We start from the raw sequence: 20,028 nt of genomic DNA, 5'->3' as shown, positions 1-20,028 counted from the left end.
CTGCCAAGTAGAACACAAACGCTGTGAGGAAAATTTACAGTCACATCGAAGACAAGTCAGTTGCGTCTCACACTTCCATGCGGGGTTTTCAACACAGTGATCAAGTTTCGGTCGTGTTCCAGTACAGCTGATCTCACTCGCTTTCAGAAGAAGAAATGCCTGTAAAAACGACATATGACCTCTTCTGAGGTACATAAGCTTATACTCACATGATATATAGGACATTGTTCAATAATTATTATAGGCTTACGTCATCAGCGAGACTAGTTGTGAAATTATATATATTGTGACAATAATAACAATTCATCAATATTATTAAAGAATTTTAGCATTTTTCATACGGGCGCTATTTCGATGTTATTTGGATGGCGTCTTTTTTCTCATAACAATACTACAAAAGGATTGACCTGGCTTCGTTAAATTAACCCCCTCCACCCCCACCCCCACCCCCCCCCGCCCAAATCGCAAGATCAGATTTAATTTGTTCCACGATCAACCTCAAGGACGAGGCATGCGCACTAACAGCAGCCGCTATACATTCCATCGGGGTTGCGACTGTATTTTACAGAACCACAGATCCGAAAACGGAAACTTAGTTGCAGAACTAGAAGCTTGGAGTTTTTGTCGTAATCTCGCAATCAAAATTTAGTCGGGTTACGTGATGATTTCAAGGAAAATAAACTAAATCCCATTGATGTGTATTTTAAAACGTGTCATTGAATTTGTCTCCTATATCGAACACAATTCTTCAATCTGTAGCCTTTCCGCTTTATAAAACTGTCATTTTGCGGTATTTTTCACGGCGGTTAAACGACTACGAAGAATACTTACATGTGCCATTGGCAGCACAGACAAGTTTTGCCTACAGCCTTATACAGGTAGACGGGAGATAGCACAGTCCCTCCCCCTTTTGTGGAGGGACTGTGGAGATAGGTACCAAGGAAGCAGTGATTCACACAAATTACTGCAATGATGGGCAGGCATCATGGGCTAATTCTATCATGATTTCCAATTTCTGTGCCCTGCTTCCAGTGGCAGGTAAAGACAACTTAGTAGAGTATTCTTCATAAACCTTTGCATCTACACTGTCACTCATCATACAGTAATAATATTGAAATTTGTTCATCGTGTCATGATTCATATTGGACTATTTAAAGAATTTCGTTTCCTTTTTAAAAAAAGACAACAACACTAAACATTGGGACTCAAATGTCATGTAAGATTGAAAGACAAGCAAAAAACACGGGCAGTGATTTTAGGTCAACTTTAATTGAATATCTGTCATCAACACCAGAGAATATTGACCTGCAGTATTTCAATTACAAACATGATAATCCCTGAAAAAAAAATATTGCACAGTTACCTTAAAGGGGCAACAAATGAACAAAGATGAATAACTGACACCTGATAACAACTAACAATTCTTATCCCTGCCACAGAGAGGTACCAGTGCTCCCAAGCACTGCCAGAGCAAATTGGACACTTATGTCAGACCTAGGAACTTGGCCAGCATAATTTTAGTCTGGATTCACAGGCAAAGAGTGTGATACAAATTGCCAAAAGTGACAACATTTCGGTATTTGATCAAGAGTAAGACCATGGAGTCAAGATTTCTCTCCTGGCCTCCCTTTTTGATGTCAAGGACACCACTGACCACATTTAATGAGCTGGCTTTGGGGAATTTAATTCTAAAAGTGACACAATTGCATGGCCTCAATTACCAATATTGTTTTACCTTCAAATTGCATGTACTGGGTCTTACCACATTTCTAATTCATAATCTATCAAATCACTTTCTTCTCTTACATTAGAATTCCCTACAAAATCCAAACCTGGTCTTCAACCTACTGAACAAAGCAGTTGTACAGATTCTATTAGTCAAAAATTGGAGTGACAAGCTTGTCAATTTTCGAATGTGTATTTTTTTAGCTGCTGGCATAACTCATTGTATAGTGACCTTTGGTATGAAATATGACGTACATTTAAATGAGGTCACAAAGTGGCAATTTCTGCTGGCATAAGTGGGTGTAAAATTGTCGCATATAGTAGAAGGCCATCTAAAATGTTTGTGTTGGTGAAAATAAACACTGCTGAATGATTTGCTGAAATTAACACATGAAACTTACATGACTGAGTAACTTACCTGCTAAAGTTGTTACAAATTGACTAAACTTCATTTTCTGTCCATTAACATAAAAAAGAAAAAAGACTAAGATTGACAGTGTTGACTTCAGGTTTGGTGAAAACAATTCTAATGAACTTAAACAAAGCGAAAAAGTAAAAGTGAATGATTTGTGCATCCTAAAAATTTTGCGTCTTCTGTACAATTTTATGAAAATTTCATAAAATTTACAGTTTCATGGAAATTTCATAAAATGTATCAATAGAAACCAAAAAAGCTGTGGTAGAGATTACCTATATAATCTTTTATATATGAATGCTTGATGCATCGAGTAGTATCATAAGAACTTCTGTTAGAACAATGCAAGTACCAAGATTTCATTAACATGAAAGTTTGCTGATGTCATGAACATCAGAATTGACAATTGAATTAATGTAAAAGTTCTCCACTGGCAATATTGAAATGGCAATAATGTAATTGCCGCTCAACTTTATAGTTCACAAACATTGAAAAATTCTTCTTTTCTTTATTGCAAAACTATCAACAAACGATCAAACAACTCTCAAAAAACACATTAAAATGGTTGACCTACACAAAGGTAGAATATTTCTTGATACTACTGTACAAAAATCACACTCTTCAACACAAACATTGCATCTTGTGACTGTAAAGCTGAAATATAGTCCCTTTTATTAGCTTGGAAAATAGAGTGATTCCATATTGAAAAACACACGTTAGAAACTTGTCAGCAAATCTTTCTGTTCTTGCTGGTCTGTATAAATTTAAGTACATGTAACACACAAGGTATCAAAGCTTTCAATACTGCATTCTCGATTGGCTGGATACGCCTTGTAACAAAGGATAGCATGACTTGTCTATCCTATAGGAGGACAGCTTTCAGCATTCATTTTCAAAAGAAATACAAGGATTGGGTACTTGTTCTAGCATTTAGCAAAGTCCTTGCTTTAACCCTTTGAGTGCGGTAATTTTTCCCACCAAAATTTTAGTGCAACATTTTACTTATTGTTATGAATTTTTCTGAAATTTGTTTGATAATTTTTGACCGAGTGTATATTTCATTTCATTGGCAACACTTTTTTATCAAATTTTAAGCAAAAATCTCAAAAAAAAAAATTGACGGGGATATATTTTATAAAAGCGACAAAAACTGACTTTGCGCTCAAAGGGTCAATCTCAATGCCGGAGGAAAAGTCACACGACTGTGCGCTGTGTAACAAATACTACGTTCATGTTCCAACCAGCCTTGTATCTCTCATCTCAGTGAAAATATGTCTACATGAAACTAGATGGTGACATTCAGATTTCATTGTTCAGATGCCCCTATATTTCTTCTCTGAATATTTTTTTTTCTCTCTATATGGCTATCTTTCATTTCTACATTTCACAGCATAACAAAGCCCTTTATTCCCATCAGATCTCTGAAGGTTGTTGATATAAAAAATAGTACTATTTAACGAGCAACTTTTTTATCAGCTTTTATCTCTGATCAAATTTACTAACCATGCACAACTTTTAAAGGAGAGCAAAGGACTAAAATCACATAAACAATGAGAACCCTGAGAAAGATAAGCATGTGACATTTTCACAACTGACCGGGGGGGGGGGGGGGGGGGGGGGGGAGGCAAAATCAGCTGTAACTTTTAACAATATCTTCATAATTTTTGTCCAAGAAACCAAGTATATTTTCGTATTCATTTCCCTGAAGTATGTTTTGATATAAAGCGTCTGCCTCGCCAACACAACCAGCAGTGTAAACTGTGCAAATAAATTATTGAGAACGAATTCTAGTCTTGAGGAAACTCGGTTTGTCAACAATAGTATTGTACGTTACCTGTCACACACATGCAGGCGTTACTGTCAATTTCAAAACTGGACATTTTGATGTGATGTAAACAGTATCTGAATAAAATGTATATACATTTTGCGAACAGAACGACAACAAAAAAGGAAAGTGGAATATGCATCAGATAGTCCAGATAATGAACCTGTAAATTAAATTCAAATTCAACAAAAGAATTATCAAAAACGTTTGACAAAGTTCATTTTTGACTAAAATTTCTCATTGGTGACAATTTTGAAAGAAAATCTTAAGTACATGTAGACAAAGCAGTTTTTATCATACTTTTAGAAATTAAAAAAGGAAACGGAAGATCGATGGCAAGAAGTCAGATATAAGGCAATGAACTGAACTGGCATAGAATAAAACACAATACAGAAATCACATACCATGAAAATGTAAATTGCTGTAAAAGATATGTATTGTTATTTCTCTGAGTGTAGAGAAAGAAAAATGAAAGAATTTCAAAATTTGCAGTTTTGTAAATTATCACTTCTTTCTTTTACTTCTTGGCTTCGTCTTCACCACCGGATTCTTCTCTGGCTGCACAGCAAGCACTGTGTATACTTGATTTTCGTAGACTTTTGTGAAATGGGGCTCTGGTTTTTTCTTCAGCAGCATGCAGGCAGCCGTCTTTCCTCGGTTTTCCACGTCTTCAAGGTCCCAGATTTCTGGCAGTGAACAGCCAATTCTAGAAGAGGAAACAAAACACAAACAAACCACAAAGCTTTACGTTGAAGGTACATTGCCACATATGCTCTAAGTTTTTTATGAATTGATACACATCCATGTTCATAAGTTTTTACCTGCTCATGGGTAAGAAACGGACACACATATTCAAATCAAAGACATTGAGAAAATTCCTGCTGTCAACTTGTTGTTCCTTTGTTGTTTAACTCTTGTTTACAAACTGTCTACATATACTACTATACTAAGGCTACATCTATACTGGGAAGAGTGGAAACCATTTTTAAAACGAGTACAATTGGTTTCACATCTTCTTAGCAGATTCTGGAAAAATTCCCTCAAGTTAAGCTGATGGCAAATAAAAAATGAAATATGGGATAAATTCTGCACAGAAGACAATCTGAGGTACAGAAATGTCTCCATTTATAACTGATTTGTTATCGCTAGATACGCAAATAATTCATTATTACATTTTGCATAAATGAATAAGAATGTGAAGGGCTTTGAGCATAAGATGGCAAATTCACTACTTTTGATTTTTGCTGTGTCAGACTTACTTTGGACTTTTACGGCACCAAGATTCCTCAACGATGACATAATTAACTCCCATGTTCTCAAGGGTTGTCTTCACTTCTGATAGAGGTTTCCGGCTGTAGATCGTGTATACCTGCTTTGTTCGCCTCCTGTAGAGGTGAAAGGTCAAGCTGGGTCACTTCTAATTCAATGAAATGTTGACGTGCGATGTGACATCATGTGGCCTTTGAACTATAGTGACACAGGAAGCCAGTAGCTTCATGAGCCAGAACTTGACCCATATCCTTTGATATATATTACTTTCAAGTACATATTTTCAAGTATAAGCAAATTTCACTTAATCCTGAGTAACTACACCTACATGTAAAATATCATAACTTTGTGACAGCCTTGACCTTGAGGTAGAATACACTTCGGGGATAGAATTTAAGACGTTCAACTTTTTCCAGTATAAATTATTTGGTGTAACATCACTTTTGAAAAACATATCTGACTTTAATCGACAGACAACTAGGGTAAACAAAGTCACATAAGTAAATACTAGATATTTGAGATGAAAATGCCAGCATGGAGAAAAGTGCCAGTCACATTTTCATGACTAACAGACGGACAGGGGCTCAGAGACGAAATTTTCAGTTTATGATCGAGGAACTACATTATGTTCAAATCTATGTTTACTTTCCCTCTGCATGGTTGGTAATCTAGAATTGTGCTTTGTATCTAAAGCGACCTTAATTCATTCCAAAAGTAATGTATTTTTTAAATTACATGTATATGTCAAAATTTTGATAACACTGACACACAACTTCTAACATTTCTTGTTTAATTTTATATGTTGGTTTTTAGCCCTCATTATAGGGCGATATAAAGACATTATTGAATTAATATCTTATCATACTGAACGCCATCTTACCGGAGTCCTACATTTTCATAGTGTGGATGATTGACAATTGGTCTTTCTGCTGATAATTTTATAGAGGCCATTGTAGGCATAGAACCTGCAAAAACTGCATCTGAAAGAGACAGAGAAATACCAGTTCTTATGTCGGTGGTTGTAACATGAAATATTGAAAAACAGCATCTTCTTTGTAAATGCATTCAGATAAATATGAGAAGTGAGGTTGATACAAGGAGACATACTTGGCGATGTGTTAGCTTTGGCCCATTCCAGCAACAGTTCCTGCGGCATGTCGCTGTATTCTCCCCGGATGCTCCACTGATGTTGGAGATTACCAATTCCGGCAGCACTCATCACAGCTACCAGGATAGCCAGGAATGCATAGTGCCTGGCCTTGTCACCGACAAAAACCAAAGAACTGCACCACGCAACAAGAGAGGGAGAATAACAAACAAATTGGTCAAAAATTTCCATCATTGAGTTATGAGTTGTGGTAAGCTTACAAATAATGTCAGCAATATTGACTAAGTTTTCTATAAATGCAAAGACTCATATGGTTAGACTTTTCTAATGGTTAAAGTTGTAAAAACAGAAAACATTTGCCAGACAACTTTATCGATGACAGTAACCATTCTCTTTCATAGATCTTTCCGCTCGGCTATGCCTTCACTTTTGAAACCTTGAGACTTTTCAAATCTTCAGACCTGAGTACACACCTGGAATGTAATGAAAAAACTTCACATTCACACACTGGAATCAGCTGAGTCGATTGTAGTTTCTCACCTGTCTGCTAGTCAGCAGGGATGTCATCAGACACAGCTGTGGTGTAAAGAACAGCTTGAGTCTCATGATAATGATGGCCATGACTGCAAAGGCTACCAACTCAAACAGATTATACAAAATCTGGGAAAAGAAATATACGAAATGTATCTTACCTAGCAGGTGTAATATATATGTAAGCTCCATGATAATCTATAATCCCTGAATTTGCATTCACAAACAATAATCATTAATAGCCTTTGCATAAATTAATATAAATATGTCATGGCTCATGTACAAGATGAAGACATCCTTACAAATTTTGAGAAATGATAAGAGAACTTCATAAGTTGCGAGCTGAGTTATAATTTGATTATCAGCTAGCTAAGAAATTGCTTTGATTTCCCAATTTTTGTTCTTGTAATTTTGGTTATGAAAAATTTCTTCGTTCATTTGGGTTGTTTGTCTTGCTACCTGTTGACATATAGAAATTTTTTATTGTATTCCCTGGTACCCACATATAGCTCCAACACATCAACAGACACAATGGAACCATACTACAATGTACATGCTTGTAAAGACACCAGTGAGCAGGTTAGGTGACTCACCTCAGCATGTGGTTTTGATCTCCACACCCTGCACAGAAAAAAAAATTGTTTGCATGAATGAGTCAAAATAGTAATGCGTTCAAGTTTTGTAATATGCATAGTTGACTTCAGTAGTAAGATACACACTCTAATACCAAATTTTACACATTATACTTTCAATGTCAAAATAATACGTCATTTGCTGATGTTATTCATAAAAACTGGAAGAGCAAATTTTCATGAGACCCTTCCTAGGGAAACCAACAGAAAACCACAACGCTGAAGAAATCTGTGAGGAGGCCATCAAAAGAATCAAAGAGCAAAAAAGTTGCTAATTTTATCAAAAGAAGAACAAATTTTAAGGGTCTGCAAATCAGAGAAAATGTCATTGTACCGGCAACTTCATTTTTGTTTTGCAAATTTGAAATTATAACTATTCTGAGTTTAGGTGCGTACCTATCTTCCATATCTATTAGTTCGGTTGCATTGTCTTCTGCCTGTGAGGGCTCTTCTTGATTCTGGCATTCCTTGAAATCTCTGTATTCTTTCTGAAGTAACTGGAAACGTCACACAGAAAAGGACAACATATGCTATTAATTCATGAAAATCAAAGTAAACACTTTTTGGTATGTGCTGTCCAATTTGACCTTTTCTGAATAAATATCTATATTGAATAACATGAACTTTGTTGTGGACTGTAGGACAACTGTTTACTTCCATATTTTGCTTAAACAATACCGCAATTATACGGTGTCGCTCAAATTTGATCAGAATTGGTACATACCAAAGATCAACAATAAGTGTTATTTCTATCTGTTCAGTGCAGGAAAATTCTACATTGATGTTATGACAATTTCTGCACAGTACAACAAGAAAAACAACAAGAAATATTTAAACCAGAAAATTAAGAATGACAAAAGTAAATAAGGTCTGAAACTTTAGGTACTGAAGGTCAACTTTAGCAACATGCATAGCAGAGAATCTTTCTACCATGGATGTACAAAAATAGACATCCATGGTTTCAGCAGATCTGTTAATATGTCACAGTTCATAAACAATGACAGGAAATGACCAATTAGCTGTTTCAGTTACTGCTACCACTCCCAAACATAATAGGTACCCTGCATACAAATAGGTTAAAGGTCGAAATCCTCTTATTCAGATGTGTGGGCTGATTCAGTTCACTGCCACCACTCCTGCACACTTGCAGTATTTCCCTTGTTCTTACCTCATTTGCACATTTTTGACACTGATGTGTTCATTTGAACAAATTCACATCTGAACCCCTACATCTACCTGTACACCAAATACTGAGACGGTAGCTTTGGCGGTATGGGAGCCTTTGTGTGTGACGGACATAAATCCGTACATACATACCAACAAATATACAGACATACAGACGCCACTCAGACTCATCATATAAGCTCTTTTTGGTATTTATATATAAAACCAAATATTGCTTAAACAATGGCTATCTGCTGTATACTGGCATTCACAAGAGCTAGACATGAATATCCATTATTGTAAGTAGATGAGAGTGTCTTACTACTTGCACTTACTTTAAATTTTCAATTTTGAATCGTATCAATATATCTTGCATCTGCAGTTCATATACATATATGTCTTTCAAATGAAGTTTCTCAGGAATATCTATCATACAGATTTAATTTTGCAGGGTATAATGTGAGTAAGGGTGACCTTGAACTTGAGAGGATGACTGAAAATACCGTACTTGTACAGTAAATCTGAATTACAATACAGCATACATGCATGAACCCAGATCATAAAAATGAAACAGCAGAGACAACATGCTTTGTTGGTTTTGGTAACCTGTCACTGAGGGCGCACATCAGTGATACTTAAATCCCATGATGAACGCAGACCGATCTTCACAAACAGAGGGGATCTCTCACTGTGACAGGATATTACTTGAAAGAAAGTGAAATGCAAAACTGATACTCACATGGAATGAGACAACTGCCACAGCTACAAGACTACTTGGTAATAACAGGGAATGCAAAAATTTCCATATTGTCTGTGTGAGAAGAAAATAAAATGAATAATATACTTTATACATCCTCCTAAAATGAACAATATAGTTGTTTATCACATGCACAAGCCAAGTTTGTCGTCTCCGAACAAAAAATACGGGATTTATTCTCTGGTCGTTCTACGTCACGACAACCCGCGTCTATGTCATCAATTTTGGTGCGTCGGACCTTTTTTTGTCGATCTTCGGTGTGCTCGTAAATATGTAAACAAACAACATGGTGGCCGATGTTTCTCCCACGATCAAAAGTCATGTAATGAAATCGATATTTTCACAGACTACGACATTACTAATCCGAACAATGTAAAAACAAGAGTGTACCGCCTGTATATTCCGAAGGAATTACGTGAATAATTTGCGGAAACAACGAACTCGAAGCTGGTCGCGTATACCGTGGGTTCCGTACGCATTGCAAACAGGGTCAGGCGCGACGTTTAGTGTTCGCGCCGTCGAGATTCAGTCGATATTTGTTCCCGAAAAATAGCGTATCTTCGTCTGTGATAAATTCTAGGACTATGCTATCTTTGAAATAGAGTATAACTTTGCGGAAGGTAGCCTACATGTAGACCGAGAGCTGTCATTTGCTCCACACACGAACGAACGTGAGCGTAAATGCACACGACGGACGACTGGAAATGATTGACAACTTGTGCACGGCGTACTGATATTTATTCCTAAAGTAGTTCAAAAGTTTAAACGCGGAATCGTCATGGAAAACTTATTTTTTTTGCAAAAAAATAACGAATTATTGGCTTGTGCATGTGATAAGTATATTATTCCCTAATATTTTTCTTCATTCAGCTCGGAAAATACTCGTGACGTAATGACCGTGTCACCACTCGTCTTCGACTCGTGGTGACACGGTCATTACGTCACTCGTATTTTCCTTCGCTGAACGAAGAAAAATATTAGGGAATAATATCGTTGTTTATTGTGATTGTGTGGAGTGTACTACATGTTAAGCTACAACAGGGTAGTCACAGTTTGTGCTCTGCAATTACTCTTCATGAAATATTGTGCAAAATTTTCGATGTATTGTAAGAGTTGCAGGTTTGATATGACAAGTCACAAAGTTCCACTAGTTGTAGCAACTACGAAGGTTCAGCCTTTGGTGTCACACTCCCCACCCTCACCCGACTATCTAAGCAACACTGCAAGCACCTATAATCTGTAAAGCAGGGAGTTGGAAGTAGAAACCTTTGACCCACGATTTGTTTACTGCTGATCAAATTGTAAACATATTCCAAGCAATTCTCTTCGGTCAAGGTACAAGCTGAAGCATGCGTATTACTTACAGTTGGTTTTTTTGTTCAAATGAGGATACCAATATACATGTGGTCGCCTAAAGCAGGTGCACGGACCAAACCTAACATAAACCTTTCCCCACCATCATTGAAGCTTTTAAAACCCAACATAAAACCCAATATGGTGTGACAGATTTGTTGGCATGCATCCTTCATGTTCACACGTACCTCCTCTTGCATGAAATCAAACTCCGCTGCACATGTATATAGCATAGTGTGGAAATCTTTGTAGTCGGAGAACTTGGACCTAAATATGTTGAAAACATGTGCCTGGATGAACAAAATACAAATTTGATCATAACGTCATTGGTTGTGTTCAGGTGGGACATGCTACATCACATACATGTGAATCAGTGCATGAGTAAAATAACGTAACAATCAGTTTGGATACACAGTTTCATTTCATTCTATTGGTTGCGTCATTGTTGAGTTGGTGCTGAACAGAAAGTGATTTTAGAGGGAGTATGCAGGGAGGTCGGTAGCATATGCATGATTTCATGGAGACGTAATTACCGATTGTTTGTATGCAGGTACAGAATGAGGCTTGGTTGGATTTTTGCACTTCCCAACTTTCTTTGGGGGGAGGGGGAGGGGGTTGAGGCCAAATGCAATTAGTTTCGTTTACCGTGTGCATGTTTTAATTATCCGTGGCCCCTAAGGTATTTGGATGAAAAATTGAATGAACTACATACTTACATCATCTTCAACTTTAATAATTTTTGCAATGAGAACCTTGAATCCTATTGTACCAGCTATGAGCACACTTCCCTGCACAATCTGGAAGGTTAAACAAGTCTTATCTAAACACACTTTTTTTGTAAATATCCAGAGATAAAATGTCATGATTGTGAGAAATAGAATTATACAATTGACGTGTAATTTTCCTAACTCACACGGTGAATGATCTGAGTTATATGAATATTTTTCATCGATGGTGTTGATCTTAGGTTTTGCATACTCAAACAATACTTATCATACACTTATACGTCATGTTTTTCAGCTTCAGACATTGTGTTGAGTTGAAGGTTGACTTCTGATTCAGTAATTACTGTGCACAATTCTCAAAGAATCATTTACATGTCAAAAAATCAGGCCATACGACATCTGTATCTACAATGTATACCATTCTTTCACAATCAGCTGGTAAGTAACTGTATTGCATATGGCCAAAACACCAATGATATTCACATACCCAGATAAGCAGTCTGATGCGTAGCTTTTCTACGACTGGTTCTGAGAGAACAATTACCTAAATGAGAAAAAAGGATAATTTCATATTACTTCATATGTCAAACTCTTATTTAAAGTTGTATTGCTGTATTATGATTACGTACTGTAGAGTAGAAAGTATTCTATGTTGAATAATATGTATGATTTTTTTTTAACAATTATAGCTTAACTTCTCATTGTAATAATTGAATCTGCAAAACTATGTGTTGGACACGTTTTTACTACTCTGACCTTAGTGATTGCAAAATATAGATGACTTTGTAACTTATACAAAGAGACAGTAGTGTTTTCATTGACTACAGGGAACGATTGAAAATTCATCAACTTACCCACACTGTGATGAGAGCGGATGCATAGAATGATGTAAGTAGCATTTCATTGCCAAACAGCAAATGATAACTGCAAAATAAACCAATCTGAAAGACACCAGACAGGGCCAGTGGAGGTTATTAAGATGACATGAGCAACTGTGATCCAGTCTGTATTTAGCTCTGCCAACTTTGGTAGAAAAGAAGTGCTTAAATTTGGTAATAACCAATCAAACTTGGAAATATTTTACACATAAAAAAATGTAGTTGTGTGGGTAAACTCTCCACATTCTGTATTAACATCGAACGTGTAACTTGAGGAACAACATGCCACGGGGACAGATATTCGGACTTTCAAATTTCTACAACTCTTTTCTGATCTACCATTGTGGGAGGTGGTTTTAAAGGTCTTAGAGGAAGAGTAACTGTCTTAGTTCTCCAAAAATGTAAAATTTATTTTTTTCCCCCTAAAGTTAACGCAGGGATGGCAGCCATTTTGAATTTCAAATATCACATAATTTTGGGTAATTTGTTTCTCTTGTTCCAAAATTTGTATAGTGACTCCTGATTTTTATTGTTTATTTGATAAGAGAATAGTTGAAAGTTTCACTTAGGAAATTGGGAGCAAAAGTTTAAGTCTTTCACTTTCGAGGCGCATACCATCTTAACTAGATAAGACCAATGCAGATATAAGGGTACACAGCGGTCACACTTGTTAAATGAAAAATATTTTAAATTGTGTATCAAACAACAGCTACACGTCACTTACAGCCTGGCCATAGAGGACGCACTTCATTTTCCCTGATCCTATGTAACCCAATACATAACAACCAAAGACAGCAATTGTCTGCAAACAAGGAAAAGTGATGAATTAATTTCTGAATGTTTAGCATTCATGGTGTGATTGGGTGGGTCATTGTATGTGAAGTGGTTTATCTATTATAATACCGATACACTCTTTCGATCTTTAACTTTAATGCTGAACTAAATAATTACAATAATTACACAATTCTAAGAACAATTTGAGAAGTAATTAAAAAAATATTTCTTGGAATCATCATGAAAAGACACAAAGTAATAAATGGATACATATATGCAAGTGTATCATGGATTGTTTCAACTATCAGTGTGCACTGGAGACTGTTTTGGATATTGCTCTTAGATATTTGGAGAGAGAAATCTTTCACAATTTTCTGGACCTTCTCAACTCACCTGAGTCAACAAAGCGTACTGGGCAAACTGCCATGGCAACATGAAGCACACTGTGGCTGCAGCTATCGCTAGTGTGTGCCTAATACTTGGTCTTGGTGTCCTGTCAATGGAAGACACTGAACAGTGTCAAAATGCACGACTTCTGTAACCAACAAGGTGGGTATTTACCTTGATAGGGTAAATGTACATTTTCAAATTTTTTTTACACATCAGTTCGACCAAACATATTGTGTAAGCACTCGCTCTAAAATGCATGACACAACATTTTTATCTGATTATGAAATAAACTAAGAGCAAAACATCTGTACACATTCCAGTCAGTAATAATTACTTTACATGTATCTCTTAGTTACCTGAGTGTGTGCGTGACAATGAACATTTGAAGAACAAAAAATGGATAGGAAAAACTCTCTCGGAGTGGTGGCGTCCACTGGACCCTGGTTGCCTGCAAAAGACAATTTAATGACAATGAACATCAAATGTTTGACCTAACATTGGTGCAGTTTGCTCCGTAATCTGTACATTAGTATCTGTGATTTTATCTTTCTACTCTCTGTTTATTCCAGCTGGCAGTTCAAATCGCGATGTTGCTCGGCAATCACATTCCTGTAGATTTTGGGACTCTCATACTTTTAGAATACTTTTTGGTACACTACTTGTGGCAGGCTTATTTTGAAGCTCATGAGTAAATCGTGTTTCCATGGGCTTACTTTTGTGAAAATTGAAAATTTCTTCATGGAGTTAACACAGGGATGGCGCCATTTTTAATTTTAAGAATAGGAGGTAATTTGTTTGTCTGTTACCAAAATTTGCATGGTGACCCCCAATTTTTATTCATGGGTTTAGAAGAGAATGGTTATAATATAAGGTGCTTTAGGAAGGTTTGAGCAAAAATTAAAGTGTTTCGTTTTTGAGTAGCACACTACCAGACTTTCCTTGCCCGATAATTAAAATATGTATATACCGTAAGAGACACCTTAACTCAGAAGACAATTTATGGAGGCATCGTGGCATAGAATGTAGGGTACCTGAGTCACTGTATCTTAATGTATTCAAAACCTAGATGATGGTAAGGGTAGTAGATATACTATTAGGGATAGTGATTCCAGACTTTAGCAGGCCATTTTACACCTCATTGCTTCAGCCAGTAAAGGACAGTGGGTACTTAATCCAGTTAACTGGACTTTTGGATGATGGATTAATTTAAAATACATGTTTAACAACTGTTAAAGAAATGCTTTGGACAGTATATCTGTCGTAGGTAAGTATAGTTATCCAAAGAGGTTTTATAGAGTTTATAAATCTGAGATTTTACCTCACCATGATTGTAGAAGAAAGAGATGACAGCCAGCAGTCCACCTAGGATACTGTTACTGAGGTAGGTTGCATAGAGAAAGAATGTACTCATGGTCAAACCATTTTCAAAGAAGACACCATTGATGTAGAAGTATGCCGGGTCCCCCATTCCTGTGGAAGAGCGTATGAATACCAGGATCAAAAGAATGACCCAGAAATGACAAAGTCATGGCTGACTGACAGATTCAAGTTTTCATCTGGAATCTGGGTAATCATGATCAGCACACATATAAATACCATCACATTTGGCAGACTGAATCTGAATCCTAAGTCAATGTGGTGAATAAGGCAAAATCTGCCATGGAACGTACATGTACATTGCCAACATATGCTAGGTTCCACAATACAAGGGCTTGCATGTAACATACAGATACAATGAATCTACTGTAGCTTACTTTCTGTAGTTTCTTGCTGATAGTATGAGGAATCCAGACATTGGATATGGAAGTATTACATTAAATCTCTAACATTTTTTATCATTAGAGAAATTGCCAGGCGACAGTACTGTGAATAACTTGACTGTAAGAATTGTGGAATATCAGTGACAATGTTACTGGATTTTTGCGAGAAATAATAACAGAGTGTACTCTATTTTGAATTTCTTTGTTTATAACTGGTACTTTTTCTTCTAGTATACTCAATTCTTAACAAAAAATTCACAATCTTTCATATTTCTCTTTCATTAGATCTTACCTTCGCAGTTGGGTACAGGAGGTAGGTCTTTCCCTCTGTTGACTGTGTAACAATACTTGGTCTGAATCTTGAGTGCCTTAGTCACAGCATCATACACCCTGAACCCTGCTGCCAAAACTACCTGTCAAACATGATGAAAAAAGTACACTTTGGGGACAAGCTTTTTTTGGACAAAGTGCAGAAAAAATGAAGTCTGTTAAAACTGATACAGTAACACATAAGATTTACCTAGACAACATACAACCCATTTATTATTTAGCAAACCATTTTTGTGTGAGATCTCTTTTCGACTGTTGATTTTCATCCAGTAAATGCACGATTTCATTCTGCCATATGTGGTTGGATTATCAATGGTCACTCGTGGGCTATCCTTCTGGACCTTTTGTGCTGATGTAACTACTTGTAATTGCCCAATAAATATTCACAGTGCACATACACATACACATAATATACATAAATCCTCCACTTTATTCTTACCTCTGGCCACAGGTTGAATCTTTTCAGAACATTTATGGTGTCTGGATACTCTGTGATATTGTCCTTCATGACTGAGTTTAAACCATCCATGAATGAAGGTGACTGGATTATAGTTTTGTAATATGAGTAATACAGGCCCTGTGAGAAATGAAATATGATATTTTCAAAGTCATTTGATTGTAGTGTTCTCCACAGCTTTGGAAAACAATTTGCATAACAATAAATAATTTGCATTTTCTTTTGTCATGAAAATGTATTCTTTTGTACAGTTATTAACATATGAACAGATTACTCAAAAATCCCCTTGTGGACAACCATGGCTTATACTTGAGAAGTTCTGAAGAAAGTGCTGCCTGTGGGTGTTTGGACACAGCAATGGCTGACATAATCAATGTTTGTATGGGTGATGATAAGGGTAGGGGTCATAGCAAGCAATATAACAGCATTGTTTACACTGTAGCGTTCAATAAGTAGCTGTCTGAATTTTTGAAATGTGTTTAACTCCTTCATAAATATTGCTTTTATTAAGACAATGGTATCCTTGAGATTTTCCAGATGAGTTTCCAGTGCTTATTGCATGCTTGAAAAATATTGCTCAGTGACTTGAAATTAAAGGTAGCGTTAACCGTGTCAGCACCAATCAGTAATTGTACATACTCACTATTTTCAATAGATTGCTTGAACTCATATACAGCAAAATGGTGGTAGAAGAGTTAAATTGTTTTAGGAAAGAGTTAATGTGTTTTCCATAATTCATAAAATCTGCAGTCCACCATTAAATGTTCATGAAAGCAAACGAAGATAATTTTGTACATGTACATCAAACACAGTATTACTATACTGGGACAAAAATGAAAATTGAACTACATCTGAAAGTAAGGAAAATATTTACTTACAGTATACCGATTACAAATGACTTTAGAGTTCATATATCCGCAAGACATAAAATGAAAAATGTAAATAAGCAATGTAGAGTGTTAATTGTCGGAAAGATTACTCACCATTTCAGTTCTGAATGTCATTTCTCTCTCCAAGTCAGATAAATGAGAGAAAAATCGGTCATTTTCAAACATGCTGGATATATGACCACTGAAATCACAATAAAAAAATGAAATATTTTCATTTCCTGATTTGAATCATGTATGCATGTTTAGATCAGGAAGAAAGAGGATACTTTGTGACGGAATTTAGAAGGAATATGATCCATATGCTGGGAGATTTGCCAAATGATTTTGAAATTTCATCCATACGTTGTTTTCCGTATGTTTGACTAGTTTGCCATACATGTTGAGTCTGATGGATGGGATATTAGGCCAAAATAAATAACAGGTTTGCTTGTCATTGACATGACGCAAAAATGATGCGGTGACACCATTTTTTTCAATTTTTTAAAATTTAGGTGGTATGTGATACATTTTTCCCTTTTTTTCCATAGGGGCAAAGGAAAAAAAAGAAAAAAAAAGAGTTGACGCGCACACTTTGAAGTAATGTGGGCGGTGACCAGAAACAAATCAATTTTTTTGGCCTTATTGTCATTCAGTGAGATGTAATTATAAACTTGCACATTAGAGAAAACCATATTTGCAGGACATATGCAGTCTTGTTTTTTTGTTGTTATTGACTGCACATATTCTGAATCTCGAGTTACCATACCAATATATTACAGTGTAATTTGCGAAAGACCAAGCTACACATTTTATGCACAGATTGGTTGAAAATCTTCTGCATATACATGTAAACAAAGTCTTCAGTGGTAAAGGCTGGAGGTTAACAGCAAGTTCTGGCCCTTGCAATTTTTGATATTAACATTTATTATGCATCAGTCCCTCTTTTTTCTCAAATAATTCCGTAGAAGCTTACTACATCATCTTTAATAAGCACACTCAATATTTAGACTTTGCCAAAATGCTAAAATCGAAGTCCTTTAGAATATTTTGATACTAGGTTATACTGTCAACAGAAAGGGGAGCTATTTCTTGGACTCAGGGTAGAATGCACCTCTTGGACAGATATTTGGACTCTCAGTTTTTTCCAATACTTTTCTTGTCGACTGCAGACTATGATTAGATGTACAAATGAAATGGTATAAGTTTGTATATGTTACAAATTAGACTGTAAATTTACACTTCTATATAGAAGACTGAAGCTAATTTGGTAAATTGAATAAAACACCATAAGTACTTTTTGATAACCTACAAATTATTAACATTATAATCATCCATTGATAGAAAGATTTCCATTCATCTATTCAATTATTCATTTGCATGAAATAGCCTGATCTGGAAGACCTCATTATGAGCACCAGTTTCCCTGGCAACAGGCAAATCTAAAACAAACGAAGCAATTAGTTTCCACATCAGGGAGGTGTTCATCAAAAGCTGGTAAAATAAAGACAATGTTTCTCTCTCAACATGTTGAAATTTCCATAATTTTTTAAAGACCATACTTGATATGTTTTGAAGATAAGCTCATCAATGCCCAGCTATATCTGAAATTGCAGTTCATTGGATTAAGGCATGAGTTCCTGCTTTTTCAATTACTTTCTGTGTTATTAAGTTTCTATTCACGGTGAAAAAAATCAGTATTTTGAGATGTTTCCAAAACTTAGTACCTCTCCAACATTGCAACAGGCAGAAGGATAAATTGTACATCTCAATTTAAAAATACTGTATTCGACCTTTAAAACTGACACTTTGAAATTCCTATCTTACAACTGACACAACAACTATTTTAACAGAATGACTAAACACAGAATGTTTAAAATATACCCCCAAAATTATATATACATATATATCTATATATATCTATATATATATATATATATATATATATATATATATATATATGTATACATACACACACAACAACACACACACACACACACACATATATATATATATATATATATATATATTATATATATATATATGTATACATACACACACACACACACACACATATATATATATATAATATATATATATATATATATATATATATATATATATATATATATATATATATGTATATATATATATATAATTTGTATTTCACCTTTTGTTTTACCTTTGTCGCAAGCAGGGGGGTCACCCTGTCTTTGAAATTTGGAACTGGGGGTCATACTGTTTTCGAAAGTTGGAATAGGCGGGTCAGCCACTTTTAGACGTCGGCAAAAATAATCCACCAGTCCCCTTCCCCCAGGCTGAAAATACTGACCAGTCCCTTAATGAGCACAATTATGTTATTATGGTACGGATGTAAAACAGAGACATCCGCGGCACAATTTACAACTGAAGCGGGGACATAAATAGCCATAATTGACACTAACCTGTGCAGTATCCCAACGACCACGGCTGCAAAACAAAAACGAAGAGGAAAAAGTTAGATCTCTACATCGGCAACATCTATGATAAACCGGATGTGCAAAGTCTAACTTCCTAAATGTTGTACGTTGCAGACCACATAATTGCATAATTGCAGACAGCAGTATGCGGAAAGCGACGTATAACCGGTAAGTTTGGAGTCCACCTACCGATAAAACAGATAAGAGCAAGGCGAGATTTGCTAGTATCCGTCAATGGTTCTTCCATCCTATCGACTTCTCTAAATTTTCCCTTTCTATGTAGGCTTTTCGATGTATGTTGGTGGGGTTTCTGGTGGTGACTTTGGCCTTCGTTCATTGACCCTGAGCCCGTGTGTCTCCTGCTACCTTTGGCAGCCATTTTGGATTTCCCGGTTTGATGGTGATGACGTCACGGTTTATCATGACCATTAGCTGGGACAAACCATAACGGAGAACGACAACCTCAGGTCCCTGCAGGCAAAATGTACATGTATGTTGTATCACATTGTTTTTGACAAGCGCAATTTGTATTTATTAATCACGCTGGAATACAAGTATCCGAGTGAGATATAGCATTTCTATCTTGGAACCACTGTCATGGTTCAAATTG

General features: G+C 36.0%; 1 protein-coding gene across 1 annotated transcript; it reads right to left on the bottom strand.

The window, feature by feature from the left end:
• Window positions 1-1,249: 1,249 nt before the first annotated feature.
• Window positions 1,250-19,903, bottom strand: LOC139140669 (protein C-mannosyl-transferase DPY19L1-like). The gene is given in 22 exon segments (XM_070710047.1): window positions 1,250-4,671; window positions 5,225-5,350; window positions 6,115-6,214; window positions 6,342-6,507; window positions 6,509-6,517; window positions 6,883-7,002; window positions 7,467-7,494; window positions 7,902-8,002; window positions 9,409-9,480; window positions 10,968-11,069; window positions 11,496-11,576; window positions 11,992-12,048; window positions 12,359-12,445; window positions 13,107-13,184; window positions 13,550-13,649; window positions 13,903-13,994; window positions 14,865-15,016; window positions 15,599-15,719; window positions 16,076-16,213; window positions 17,077-17,164; window positions 19,404-19,428; window positions 19,608-19,903. Coding segments are annotated over 22 exon segments (2,235 nt in total). The 5' UTR covers window positions 19,798-19,903; the 3' UTR covers window positions 1,250-4,469.
• Between the last annotated feature and the right edge of the window lie 125 nt (window positions 19,904-20,028).

This window comes from Ptychodera flava, chromosome 9 (genome assembly GCF_041260155.1).
Source record: "Ptychodera flava strain L36383 chromosome 9, AS_Pfla_20210202, whole genome shotgun sequence".
NCBI classification, from domain to species: Eukaryota; Metazoa; Hemichordata; class Enteropneusta; family Ptychoderidae; genus Ptychodera; species Ptychodera flava.
This window is presented reverse-complemented; position numbering and strand designations above follow the sequence as displayed.